The sequence below is a fragment of the Eleginops maclovinus genome, chromosome 24, assembly GCF_036324505.1.
Source record: "Eleginops maclovinus isolate JMC-PN-2008 ecotype Puerto Natales chromosome 24, JC_Emac_rtc_rv5, whole genome shotgun sequence".
Lineage (NCBI taxonomy): Eukaryota > Metazoa > Chordata > Actinopteri > Perciformes > Eleginopidae > Eleginops > Eleginops maclovinus.
The window spans coordinates 8571901-8586523 of NC_086372.1; the positions used below are offsets into that span (position 1 = coordinate 8571901).

A 14623-nucleotide genomic window follows, 5' to 3' on the forward strand; every position below is an offset into this window, starting at 1 on the left:
AAATCCCCAAAGTGCCACAGAGGCTTCATTTAGTGTCCTCTGCTGCCATCTAGCGAAGTCTATGGAGAATTGCTCGACTGTTTCTGGACATTGCACTTTATGGACTTGTATTTTTCACAAATACTGTGCTCAAAACATGGAAAATTGACCAGAACGCCAGTTGATCTCCACCACAATCAGACTGTGTCCATGGATAAAGGATGTCAACTTTATATGCTGAGTTTGGGTGAAATACTTTATTGGTTTTTGGTAAAGAACGAAAGCTGAAGCATCGGCGTGAAGAGTTTGATCCCTAGCAAATTCATCTTTGGAGAAAAGACTACAACTCATACTGTGATATGCACTTTTTTTTTAGTATGTTAAGGATGCACAAACGGCAAAGGCATATTGCAAAAATGAGGGTTGAACCTGGTTATATTGAAACTGTACTTGTTGTCCATGATGATTAACTCAAACAATATCAAAGGTGTGTTTTTGAAGTTAACATTAGCTTTGTTAGGCACTGTTTAAATGTTTTAAGCAGCATTTGTGAACAAATATGTAATTTTGGACTGCAAATTTAACTTAAGGCATTCTAAACGAACATGTGTATTCAAGCTAATAAGTCAAACTAATTCTGGGGAGGCACTGCCCCTTTACGCCTACTAATCATTCTTGTACACTATACAAGACACTGGAAGGTTTTAAAATCAGCACTGACAGAATTGATTGAAATATGCCTTTTGCAAACACTTGAAGCAGAAATGTGTCAACAGAAAATGAGTAGGATTAGAATGAATGTATTGTCTTTGCACATGTACAAATCCTAGGAAAAGAAAAAGGAGTTAGCATCCAACCAAAAGAGCAAGAGACACAGTAAATGGCAGTGTAGTTTAATATAAGTATACTTAAAAATGACTGAAAGAAGCAAACATGTATTCATGGGTATAAAGACCATGAACAGTAGTATACATATTGAAACACCATAGAGCTGGGAGAAATAGAGATCATATAATAAGACAGAATACATATGAAACACTATTAGACAGTCTTGGGTTTCTTACGCTTGAGTAAAGAAACACACACACATAACAGATGAACCGTCTGCAGTGTATTATGAGTGGAAGTATTTATTTGAGCTATGGGATTAGTCTCTCACACACAGACACACACTGGGTGGCAGCACAGCGCCGAGCCGCCTGGAGAATACTAATGCAATTCGCTCTGTTCCTGTACAAAACTCTGCAGATAAAACATTCAATTAGGGACATTACTGTGCGGCGTGAGATCCACACTGATACGAGTGACAAGGAAATGGGAATTCTCTCTCTGTGCGCAGTAATGGGGCCCTGTGTGAATACAGGGCTGCAGGACAATGGTGGATTCCTACACAGTAATCCATTACATATAAAAAAAAAGCAAGTGGGAAAAATGTACTCATGGGCATTTAAGTAAAACGGATAATGAGTCTAATGACTGGCTCACAGCAGGCGTCTAATAGTGCAATTTAGAGAAAATAGTAATCACATATTAGGCTATAAATTGTAATAGTGTATTTAAAGGGCTATTCTGTATAATAAATGGAGTTTATGTACATTTATAGGCCTGCTTTTGAGGCGGATTGAAAAAAACTGAATCATTTTCATCTCAACCAGGTGGAATGCAACTAAGTATATTTACAAAAATGCTGTACTTAATACAAAGATATGTGTATTTCGCTTTCCTGCCACGTTTTACTTCTACCCAAAAACCTTTTAAAAGCCAATATTGCACTTTATATCGTACTGTTTTTGTATGTAATAACTGTAGTTACTTTGCAGATTCAGACTGACATACACAATACATTGAGAACATTGAGTAATGGCTCCCTCTGGTGGTCAGAAATGAATACAACACTTCAAAAAAGCAAACACTTAATGCCATTTGTTTTGTGTTTCATCAATTGTCTGTATTTATATATTAAATTGAATTAGTAGAATAAGTGTGTCCATAGGAGTCCGTGGCGTCCGTGTCTCCATAGTTTATGCAGCCCATTAAAAATATATATTTAATAAAAACAACATAAATATTAGCTTCAATCTATCAGTAGATAAAAGTTAGGGAATTGTTTCGTCACAGCAGTATTTTGACCATCAAACTACAAGTACTCCAAAATAACTTAAAAATAGAATAAGATACAAACAAAATCAAGATAAACATTAGGAAATAAAACAATTTAAAACAATATATTTTCAGTATCTTAACACGATAAAATGTACAGCATGCATTACAATACTCTTACCTGCTCAACACATAAACAGTGAACTACATACACATGAAACATTAAATATATTATAATACAGTACTACTTATCTTAATAGTGTCTTTCACACTTTAAACTCTTAAGATTGTTTTTTGGGGGGGCTACACCATTCCATACAAAACACATTCAACTTTATTTCATGTTGCTTACTGATCCCACATGCTTTCATATTAACACACCAGATCATAAATCAGGGCTACATTTGAAATGTAAAGATGGCTCTGGTTTTAGTGTCTGACTTTGTTTTGTCCCCTGTGAGCAGCTCCACGCAACAGGACAGAAGGATCAGATGTCACGCCGGGCTGCTATGATTAGGACTGCGGTGAGGGAAGCGGGGAAGGTCAAGGGGCTTTTACGCACAGTTGGTGCCTTCTTGTTGACTGCGCACAGGGGGCTGCGGGTCATTTATCTGTAACTTCATTGTGTGGTTCCCGAATCAGTGGCTTTCGGCTCTAAACAGGAGGAACAATATGTGCATTTGACCTCCAGGGAGTGAGCAGTGTGCGTAAAACGTGTTGGGTTTGCCATGGCTCTGGAGAGTGCGTCACTGCTGAGAGCGGGGCTTGTGTTGCTAATGGCAGGTGAGCTTTTCTTGGTCCAAAACATACTTTTAAGGGGGTTACATTAAACTGGTTTGATCTGATTCCAACTGGGGAATACTTTCTGGTTATTGTATAAGGAAAGCTTCTTCATTTATTCATACCACTAATCTTCACCTGGTCATCTGGTGTTGCCACAGTGCACACCTCTAACTACTGGTATGATGACAATTCTTCATAGATGTGTTTGACTGATATTACCTTAATTATATTCATAATTTATGTATTTATTTGAACAAGGACCAAACAAGTCAATAAAAGAGTACAGTTAAAATCATTTAAAACAGTTCAAATTGAAAAACTCAGATTAGTGTAATTAATGTTTGCATGACTGGCTGCTTAATCATAATGTATATATATATATATTTAACATATTTATATAATATGTAAAATGAATTCTGCATTAATGTTTAATTATCATTTTTACTGCAGTAATTATAACATTTAATAAGAATGTTTTTTCTTTAATTACTTAAATGAAAATGTATTTTTTTTAAAACAGGCTATTTTGATTTATTTGTGCTGTGATTTCTTATTTACTCATCTTTACGTTTCGCCGGTTATGTCTTTTGTTTTATTGACATCGATTAAAATTGGAAAACTATGACTACTTTGTGGAATCCAATAGGGATCCAAAGAAAGAACTTTAACCTAGACCAGTCTCTTTGACTTTCATATCGTTATAGTAAAGGTTTTTTTTTCCTCTAGATTAGAAACTCACAAATATGTCAAATTAATTAAATATGTCTATATTAAAGAAACAAAGATACCTAACATTCTCAATTAACCCAATATGGGTAAAGGCTATATACACTAAAGAGTGAGAACTTACCAGAACTGCAGCCATGGAGTGCAGACTTTACATCGGGAGTGTTCAGGTGAACTTAATCTGGTTAATTAGGGTGGAAAAAAGAGCCAATCAGTGATGAGGAATCGGGCAAAATACAAAGCAAAATCAAAGGTACTGCAAAGACTAAACAAAGCAAAACAGCATCGCAAAAGCTAACCACAAAAGAAAAGCTAAAGCTAAAAGCTAACCAAAACAGAAAAGATAAAAGCAAACCAAAACAGAAAAGCTATAGCTCCAAGCTAACCAAAACAGAAAAGCTAGAGTTCAAAGCTAGCCAAAACAGAAAAGCTAGAGTTCAAAGCTAACCAAAACAGAAATGCTAAAGCTAAAAGCGAACCAAAACAGAAAAGCTAACCAAAACGGAAAAGCTAAAGCTAAAAGCGAACCCAAACACAAAAGCTAAAGCTAAAAGCTAACCAAAACAGAAAAGCTAACCAAAACGGAAAAGCTAAAGCTAAAAGCGAACCAAAACAGAAAAGCTAAAGCTAAAAGCTAACCAAAACAGAAAAGCTAGAGTTCAAAGCTAACCAAAACAGAAAAGCTAAAGCTAAAAGCTAACCAAAACAGAAAAGCTAACCAAAACAGAAAAGCTAAAGCTAAAAGCTAACCAAAACATAAAAGCTAAAGCTAAAAGCTAAGCAAAACATAAAAGCTAAAAGCTAACCAAAACAGAAAAGCTAGAGTTCAAAGCTAACCAAAACAGAAAAGCTAAAGCTAAAAGCTAACCAAAACAGAAAAGCTAACCAAAACAGAAAAGCTAAAGCTAAAAGCTAACCAAAACGGAAAAGCTAAAGCTAAACGCTAACCACATCAGAAAAGCTAGAGTTCAAAGCTAACAAAACAGAAAAGCTTGAGCTCAAAGCTAACCAAAACGTTAAATGCTAAAGCTAACCAAAACGGAAATGCTAAAGCTAAGCAAAACTTTTTATGCAAAACATAAGCAAACATCACAAGGCAATACAGCAGCAGGTGAACTTACAAACAAAGGGTAAAATGTAGGTTGAAATGACTCACCACAGCAGATCTGGGGTCAGCAAGCGAGAACAACATAGACTGCCTACCTGCACCTACATATTGCAGCCTACTTACACTACCTCAAGCTACTGTACACCCTTGTTTAATGTATATAGTACACTATGTTTATATGTAAGTAGATTCATATATAAGGGAGGATTTAAATTTATTCTGTACATTTTGTAGTGGTTAGATACTCCTCTGGATATATTTTTTTATGAGAATATATATATATATATATATATATATATATAACGATTGACTGTCAAACTGCTGCTGTGACAAAGCAATTTTCCCTATTTGGGATGAATAAAGTATATATTGGTCTTTCTCTAAAGTTGTTTAGCCTGTTTGTATTGTGGTTTTGTATCTCTTTGTAGCCGTTCTTATTTTTCTCTGTGTTCATTTTGAGTCTCTTCTTTGTTGGTATGTGTCATTTTGGGTGCCATTGCCTTCGTTAAGGGGGCCAGGGGAGCCCCTTGCACTTTTGGTCTATTGGCGTTTGCTATATAGGCTTATTCACTAATATTAATATTTTAATGATTCAAAATCTAGTTTAGCTCCTGCTAATGTGTCTAATGAGTGCTGTAGTATGTCGTTTCTCTCCTCACACTGAGCAGCAGCTGGCCACACATGAGTGACATCTGAGCTGGATGGATGATCATCATATTCATGAGCATCATTTTCCAAAAATCCATAAATATTGAGTCATAGAATGGCGGGCAGAATTCATAAATCCTTCTGCACTGATGGGTGGTTCCTTCACCTAAAATATGGACAAACCCGTAGGCAGTGGGTCGATATAGTGCAATGCTCCAGTTAGCAGCCTCAGCATCGGTTGGCCTTGATTGTTCAGGGAAATGGAATATGAATGCAGATGCCAAGTGAGGAGGCATCTTTGAACACTTGATTGTCAGATTTTTTCATGAGCACTTGCCAACAAACAGACAGGCATAACTAAATCCTCTCACACATAGCTCATGGCAAATTACTAGGATAAAACTCACACACTTTTTGTTGGTGAAGTGCCCATTTTCTTGTAATGTAGTTACTGTTCAACATTTAATTAATAAGCATTTGGCACCTTGAGTATAAAAATAAAACAATGTGTCATCATTGAAGGCTTGTGAAAGCGTCTCTTGGTGGATGGATGTATGGAGCCATCTACGTGCTAACATTAGTACTGCTTTCTATTACCTGAAATGTGACTAAGTCTAGGAAATAAGGTGGATCCGTTCTCCCATCACACATGACACCATGCAGGATTGTGTTCTGCACATTTAAGGGATTGCTTGTGCGAAAGAGACTTAACAGACGCTTCATTTTTGCAAAATGACCATTTAGATGTTGTGTTTTTGCCTCTGTCCCTGTGAAAATGTGCAGAGCACTAGCATCCTGACCAATTTCCACAATCTTCTTTCAGTAGCATCTCTTTCAAAATCCCCGTGTCAATACATTCAGGCTCGCTTTGAGTGTTTCAAAGCCTCCAGAGCCAGCTGAGAAAGAACAAACCTAATGGGCAGACAGTCGGTCCTTATCAGGCCGCCGCAGACTGAGATCCACCATGTTTCCCCATCGTGACAACAACCTGTTCGTTCCGCACGGGTCTCTTTCGGCAGCTTAAGTTCCCTCTCCTACTGTACCGCTCAGTGTTACATTCAGGCCCGAGTCCTGCGGGAGGCAGCAGCCTGCCTCCAGTTTACACAAATCTCTGAAATAAACAAATTGGACTGGGACTCAGCCGACAAATTAAAATATTTTCTTCGTGGAAGCAACTGCTTAATAGGGAAGAAATGGTCCAATAGGAATAACCATTGCCAGGAAACGACTTTGTTGTTGCCCAAACAAATGATCATCCATCATGTACCAAATTCAATCTCATTTATTAATGCATTTATTTTGGTTTTTCTCTCTCCTCCTCTTTTATGCTTTAGCTTTAGTCCTGCCATCAGTGTCCGGGTGCAGCATACGTCATTACGAGATGGTGATCAACGAATTCTGCCTGACTAAGTTCGAAATGGACATGGTGGGGCTGGACCGAGGGCTGTGGTGCAGCTGGAAGGACACCATGGAGTGAGTTCACCTCAGTACAAAAAGGGAAAAAAACAATTCAGTCAGATATGCCTGCTCCACGGAATTAATTATGACAAGAGGATAAGTAATATTTGGTGCGAACGCCTCTGTTCCTTGAGGGCGCTCTAAAATAATGAGGATTTTGATAGAAAAACAGCTCTTTCAATAAGATCAACAATGAATACCAAAAACTATACATAAGGTGTAGGCTGGGTTACTGAGGCAAACTAGCTTCACATACAATATATATATATATATATATATATATATATAATATACTATGGCTGGATTTGTGATACTTGCATTAAAAGCCAGTGAGCCTGCATACTGAACACATTTCCTCAATATGCAAGCATTCTATTGGCTAGCGCTCCGACACATAATACGTTACTGGGTAAAGGGCGGGACATCTCAGAGCCTTTGACCAAACACAACAGAGCCAGCCAGCTAACCAATCAGAGCAGACTGGGCTCTGGTTTCAGACAGAGGGTGAAAAGAGGTGCTTGCAGCACAGGCAGTATGAGAAACAGTAAAGAGCTTTTTGAACATTAAAGCATGGAGACATGTTCCAGTAGAGACACTACATACTGATATGAACGAGAAAACGTGCATTTTATGTCCTATACTCCAGCCTGTGTTTACAACCATCATCACATCGATAGGTTCTCGGCCTTTTACTCTATCTGTCGCACCTGATATTGTCTGCGTGTCTCTTTCCAAACACTGACAGTCAGAGGGTGAGTCAGACGAGAGGGTGAAGCTAGCTGCGAGGCCCACAGGAGAAGCTACTGTCATAACTTTGATTTCCCTCCTGGCTCGCTGTCCTCTCTTGGTCCAGCACATAATTAGTAATAGTGCTGTGTGTGTGTGTGTGTGTGTGTGTGTGTGTGTGTGTGTGTGTGTGTGTGTGTGTGTGTGTGTGTGTGTGTGTGTGTGTGTGTGTGTGTGTGTGTGTGTGTGCGTGTGCGTGTGCGTGTGTGTGTGCGTGTGCGTGTGCGCTGTTCTAACTCATCATAAAAGACTTGCACATGAACCTAGAGAGTTGGCAACGGCGCCTCCTCGCAGCAATGTTTGACGCCATCGTCGAGGTCCTTTGGAGAGCTGCCTGTGCAACGAATAAATAAAGGACATCAATTAGCAACACAAAAATGTGGCCTTTGTGTGAATGCAGACCAATTTAGAGACACATAAATGTCAAATGAATTCATAAGCAATAAAATGCACCCCTTGTCAATTCAACGTCTTTTATCACCAGCTAGCCTCTTTAGCTAATGGTAGCTAAATGTGTTTATTTTAAGCCATGACATGTTCATTCCAGCATATTATGTCAAGGTTAATGACAATTATTCTAAAAAGAACCACTCATTTGTGAAGCTAAAATACCCGCTTATCATGGGATGCTTTGTTTTTCTCAATACTTTGCGTAATCAGTCCATGTATCTGCAAATGTGTTAATGCAGCCATGTTTATATTCATCACGTCCCGATTGGACAACTGCAATGAGGTCTTCTCCGGGGTTCCCAGCAAAACCCAGGAGAGGCTCCAGCATGTCCAGAACTCTGCCGCCAGAGTTCTCATCCGCACCAAGCCATGGCAGCACATCACCCCCCACCCTCATCCACCTTCACTGGCTCCCAATCAAGTCCCGGATCACTTTCAAAACCCTCCTCCTCGCCTACAAGTCTCTCCACGGCCTCGCTCCACAGTACCTATCAGACCTCCTCCATCCCTACACCCCTTCACGGAGTCTGCGGTCATGACACGGGCCTTCTCTCTATTCCCCGCACTCGCCTCCGAACCGTTGGTGACAGGGCGTTCAGTGCTACGGCCCCCCGCCCTCTGGAACGCTCTTTCCTGCAGATATCCGCAATGCTGCCCCCCTGGACATCTTCAAATCCTCATTAAAAACTCTCCTCTTCACCGTAGCCTCTGACCACTAACTCATCTTAGTCCCCCGTTCTTCGACCACACCTGCCATTTCTGTTTTCTATTTTATTTACTTTATTTTTCTATTATTTTATGTGCCCTACTTTCTTCTTTGTGTGTTTGTTTTCTGTCTGTCCTCACAACATGGAAAGCGGCCTTGGCTACCGAGAAAGGCGCTATATAAATTCAAACTATTATTATTACTGAGATCCATCTTCAAGTGGAAACACCCTCAGATTCTCTGCCGCAGTCATCTATAGATGTCCTCTTAGTCAGAACACTCCTCTTGTTTTGCTGATCATGTTCTTCTTTCTCCAAGAGAAAATAAACGATCCCCGTGGAGAGGAACAACTCCAAGACGGGGGTTATTTCATGTTTGCTTTGTTAAAGTGATCACAGCTTTTCTTTACTAGGGCTCGAGTGACCCTTCTCAACACACACTTACAAGTGAAGCTCTATGGGGCGTGTAAATACTGAATGTGCAGCTTCACTCCAATACTTTTCTTTATAAAGCAAATACATTTCAAATAGGCACAAAATAGAACTTTGCATGCACTGTTTTGCTCAGAGAGATACTAAGAGAGTACTTGCATAAAGTCGGGTTAAGTAAACAAGCAAAGACCTTCCAAATTGTCTTAATTGTAGTATTATGTAGACTGTAATAAAATAGCTTCTTTATTTGTGTCTAAATGTAGATGTAATACCTTTAATAATCACATTAACTGAATGATGAATTTATAATCCAATAATTAGGGGTCCACAGGCATGGAAATATGGAGTTGTGTCCGTACAGAAAATACATCAAATACTAATACAGGGAAGTCAGATATGTAATAACACGTTGCCTCTAATAGAAAAAGCCCTTTTAAACAATAAAGTTGAGTTGACTTTATTTTCCAGTTAACTCTGCCTCTATCTATGCAGTTAAACACAGCGACCATCACAGTGAATGTCTCTTGGAATGGTGCAATGCTGGACAGAGGGTGCTACTCTGTTGGTATGCGTCTCCATTTCCCCCGCCTGCGACCACCGGGCAGTTATATTTAGCTTTGTTGAGCCCACTGGTAATTCTATACACTCCTTTGCCTTTTTTCCTACCAACTGGGGTCCTGACTTTGGTTACACTCTGGCAGGACGTTTGAAAGACAGTGTCAACGTGAAGATTTCCTCAGGTTTATTTCTAAGTTCATCATGAAATGTGGCTTCTAACCTTGAGATGTTATAAAATGTTTGATATAATCATTGATGTGACTGTATGTGGTCGCCCTCTGCAGGATCTACGAGGGGACTACAAACTGCACCTACCAGTTGGCCTTGAAGATGGACTGCTTCTGGCCCAATCAGATAGTGGACCGCTTCTTCATACAGATTCACCAGATCTACTTCCATGACTGCGCTCTGACAGGCCGGCTCCTCCACGACCCTCCGACCAGCATCCTCGCCCCGTTCATCGCCGTGCCGGTGCTGATCACCCTGCTTATGACTGCGCTGGTGGTGTGGAGGAGTAAACGCACAGAGGGGGTTTTATAGGGTCTAAAGCTTGTAAATACATATGGACCTCTGATGTGAGGCGTAGCATGTGATAACAGATTTTGTAGGTGATTTTTTTATGCCTAGATTAATCTGATGCACTTCATTTTTATCTTGCAATTGTATTATTCCCATGAGTGTGTAGATGGTTGCTCATAAAGAGCAGCAGGCTGACTTTAATACGTAATAAAATGGTATTAAAATAGAATTTATCTGGAGGTCACATCGGCAATATGGTAGTGTCAAGGTTTGGCAGGGGAAAATAATAAAGGTCTTTCAGATTCAGGGTAATTGGAGGCCATGCATGTTAATTACCATCTGTTCTCACAGCTCTAAACAATCCAAGAACACATAAAAAAAAACCCCGTAAAGGTAAGGACACTCATGATGACTTGGATAAATGATTGTTTCTAGGATTTCAGATGAATTAATGGATGAATCAGGACTTTAGAAACACTACGTTTATTTGAGTTAAACCTCAGTCCTCCCTACAAGACAAATCGCAGGTCCATTTTTTTCTGTGGACAGAGAGCAGAACTGTGTTTAAATCTTCCCAAAGTGTGATAGTAATTAAACACAATGTCATACTTTTTTTTATCCATGTAAAAGTTATGGCTCAGCACTTCCCCTCCATATATTTTGCTTGCTGTGCTATTCTTGCCTGTCAGTGGCAGGGGAATTAATGGTGGCTATATTATCAAAGCAGTGAAACCTTTCAACGGTAAAGCTTAGTCAAGCAATGTTTGGCTTTTCTGATTAATGCCCAGGACTCTGACAGCAATTCAAAGACACATTTCAGCAGTTTCTGATAATGATATATTCATTTAGGTGGGAATTAAGGGATCGAAATTCAGCTGCAGGGGAGAGAAGGTGAGAGGTCGAGGCTAGACGTTAAAGATTACACTGAAGCACGAGTTGGAGGTTAATATTTCACTACCTTTTATATACTTGGAAACAATTCTGCAGCATGTTCTGGTATGGAGGTGTACGGTGGCTGACAGGTGCAAAGGCGCTACAACGGCCCAAAACTCTTCCATTAGGAGAAACGCACCTGCAGCTTCAGAAACGATGCAAATAAAAACCCCAAATGTGCCAAAACATGTATAAAAGCAACTTGACAACACATGTGTAGCATTTAGAAACATGAGCAGCGTCGACTAAAAGCGCTGCATAAACGAAGTGCTGCAAACACAAAGTATTTCGCTATATTGAATTTAAAAAATAGCACAATAAGTGTAGGAGATACGTGCAACCCCTTGAAAACTTGCAAGTTCTTCCATATATTGCTATAAGACCTGCATTTATTCTGATCTTCCTAATTTTTTGCACATGCACGTGCTTGCAAAAAGCAGCAGATGGCAGGAGATGCACATAAATGATGCTATAAAGAACGAGCTGCTGAGTGCTTGAGCTCTTGTGATTCCTCAGTACATATTTGCATCAATAATAACAATTAATTCCTTTATCTCATCCCCCACAGCCTTGGAGCTGTAGCATACTAATAATTTATATATTTGAGGCTAAAATATTAAGTATCTAAAGAAATGTGTGGCTGAGAATCTGACAAAAAAGGCTTTAAATGAGTAAATGTTCAGTTTATATGAACCAGAAACCTGTCTGTTTGTATGAGGAACTAGCATTTTGAAGTAAAATCATATATTAGTATATTTACAGATGATTGAAGTTGGAATAACCTAAACATAGCCTGCTTGTATTTTCTGCCCAATCAACAAGTATTGATCCTTCCCGCTAACCTGATCAATAGCTATTGTCAGATATGGTTTGCATTGTTTGTGTTAACAAACGGGGGAGAGGGGGCAGGTTTGGTTTTTTTTTGGACACCTCAAGAGCCCCAACCATGAACCCCAGCGTGTTGCTATGTGCCGCCCTGCCTGGTGTCGTCCAATCAATCTGCTTTAATCAAAACTGGCAGCTGCACTCCAACAAGGTCCACTGCTAGCATGATAAAACAAATATGGTTCTAAAGAAGCCATCCAAAAAAAACAAAGGGTTCAGAAAAGCAGCCTCATGGTATCTGCAGGACTTTCTGACACAGTCAAAAATGCTGTGACGAGCCTAATGCGGCGTGGGGTTATCTCCTGAAAAGCAATCACACAGGCAATCCACACTGTAGGAGAGGAAATCTGAACTGGTGCAGGGGAATCTTAATACTTTCCAAAGTGGTTGAATTTGTATGGAACTGAGCCTGGGATTGGGGAATAGGGGATGAAGCCTGAAATACACCTGCAGTAGTAAATAGGTGCTTTCTTCCTATTGCAGTGTGTGCAGTCACATGCTGGGTAGAGGGGATGGAGAGATGGGTATTTGAGAATAAAATCCCACTTCCCTGCGAAAATCTCAGCAGGTAAGAAGCAGATTGCAGCTGTTGGATGCAATGCACAGAAACAGGGGGCAAAAAGAAAAGGAGGCAGCTGGGGAGACCGTGTATATGGATGGTTTGGAATCAGTAATTACTGTACAAACTTAGTGAGGGAATTACAAATAGCTAATGCAGCCTAATCCTGGGGTTTGTCCGTCCAATACTGCAATCTTTGTAGAAAAGGGGAAAGGAAAAATCCACTCTCCTTTTTTTTATTGTGGCACTGTGCATTGTGCCAAACAGCTTTTGCAATCTCTGCTAGGTTATGAAGATCTTAAATCTTTACCCATTAAAACTTCACTTGAGACCCTCTGCTTTTTGCTCCATAGCCAGTTGTAAAGAACAAATATGGAGGAGATGTGAGTGACTCGGAGGCTGGTTTTTATAGCCGAGATGCACTCTCTGAGATACACTCTAATCCCGCTCTCCAAGGGGAGAGGTAGGTATTGGCTTTGATGATAGAAATGGATTAAACAGATTACATTAAAGGCCAGTCTAATTGAACCAATCTATCCTGATTCTGCCGCTGTAAGATAAATGATGAGGAGGCCAGATAGTATATATAGGTCGTGAGTGTGTGTGTCTGGCTCGGGGTTTGTCTGTGGACATTTATAGGCCGCCTGGAAAACTACTGCACAGGCACTTTCCTCCTATGGACGCAGGGTTCATATGAAAGAAGGAGCAAACATGAGCCACATTCATAGGATTTATTTCTGGACTGTGCTATATCAATTCTGCCAAACAGATGATCACACATACCCTTCTCCACTCAAATTAGCACGTGTTTAAACTCCTCTCCCAATGACAAAAGAGGAGTATGCCTTTTGTTTTTGCTTTTTCAAAATATTGGTCAATCCCTCAGTCGAACATTCAAACTCTTTAACCAATTTGGAAAGAAAAACCTTAATCAACAGATCTGGTTCATCTACGATAAAACTCAAATTAGAACCGAATGCCTCCAACTCACAACATTTCCCTGTGTTAAACATCAGGTAGGCGGTCCTTTCTTTCTGTCATCATTGCCAGATAGAATAATAAAGCACGCTCTTATTTGCTGCCGTTGACAGGCTGACAAACCCCCCCCCCTGTGTCAGCAGCCCATTAACACACACCAGAGCTGCCAGTGCTTCCATATCAGGCACAGGGTCTGTATGTGTCCATTTAAAACCAATTCGATTAGCATGACACTGTTTGATCCTGTCAGCTACGAGACCTTGGGAGAAATCCTCTCTGCTCTTTTTATTTTGTTTCTCTTTCCTTGGGTTTCTTAGAGTTGGAAATGTTGTTGAAAGGTGCTATTCAAAAAGCATTTAGACAGCTAACTTCAAAAGCGTTCATGCCTGCTACTAACTTTCAGTAAGGACATATTCACATTTATGTCCATCACTAGCAGGTCCTTGCAAGTAGTTTAATGATTCAAGTGGATTCTAAAAATGTGCTTGGTTATGGGTAATGTAAATTTATACTTAATGGGCTGAAACATGCAAAACCACCAGTACCCTTGAAGTGCTGCTAAAAGGCAAGATGAAAGACAGAAAACTTGGACATTTACGACAAAATGAATGTGTGTGTGTGTGTGTGTGTGTGTGTGTGTGTGTGTGTGTGTGTGTGTGTGTGTGTGTGTGTGTGTGTGTGTGTGTGTGTGTGTGTACCTGTCCCCCTAACGCAGTTATTGACGGTGTCCACTTAAAGCGAGCGTGATAGGTTGACCTTTCCCTGCAACCTTGTTACCGACGTGAACTCGTTAAGCAGGACTGTTTAATTAGCAGAGGAATGGCAATCAGGGAGGGGCCGGAGCCCTCGGTGGTCACACACACACGGATCAATGGTCTTCAGGGAGCCTTCTCACTGCGCAACAGGGGACCTTTAGGCATACACGTGTCATTATACACAGTGTACTAAACATTCTGTATTCGGCAGATTTTCTTGTGGTTGTTTCGTCAATGTGGACGGATATGTGTAGACACCGT

At 40.1% G+C, this 14623-nt stretch overlaps 1 protein-coding gene across 1 annotated transcript; it reads left to right on the forward strand.

Moving 5' to 3' along the window:
• Positions 1-2609: 2609 nt before the first annotated feature.
• On the forward strand, positions 2610-10481 carry LOC134860996 (receptor activity-modifying protein 1-like). The gene is made up of 3 exons (XM_063877945.1): positions 2610-2862; positions 6679-6817; positions 10018-10481. Exons 1-3 carry the CDS (start codon positions 2808-2810, stop codon positions 10271-10273), a joined length of 450 nt encoding a protein of 149 aa, XP_063734015.1. The 5' UTR covers positions 2610-2807; the 3' UTR covers positions 10274-10481.
• The last annotated feature ends 4142 nt before the right edge of the window (positions 10482-14623 follow it).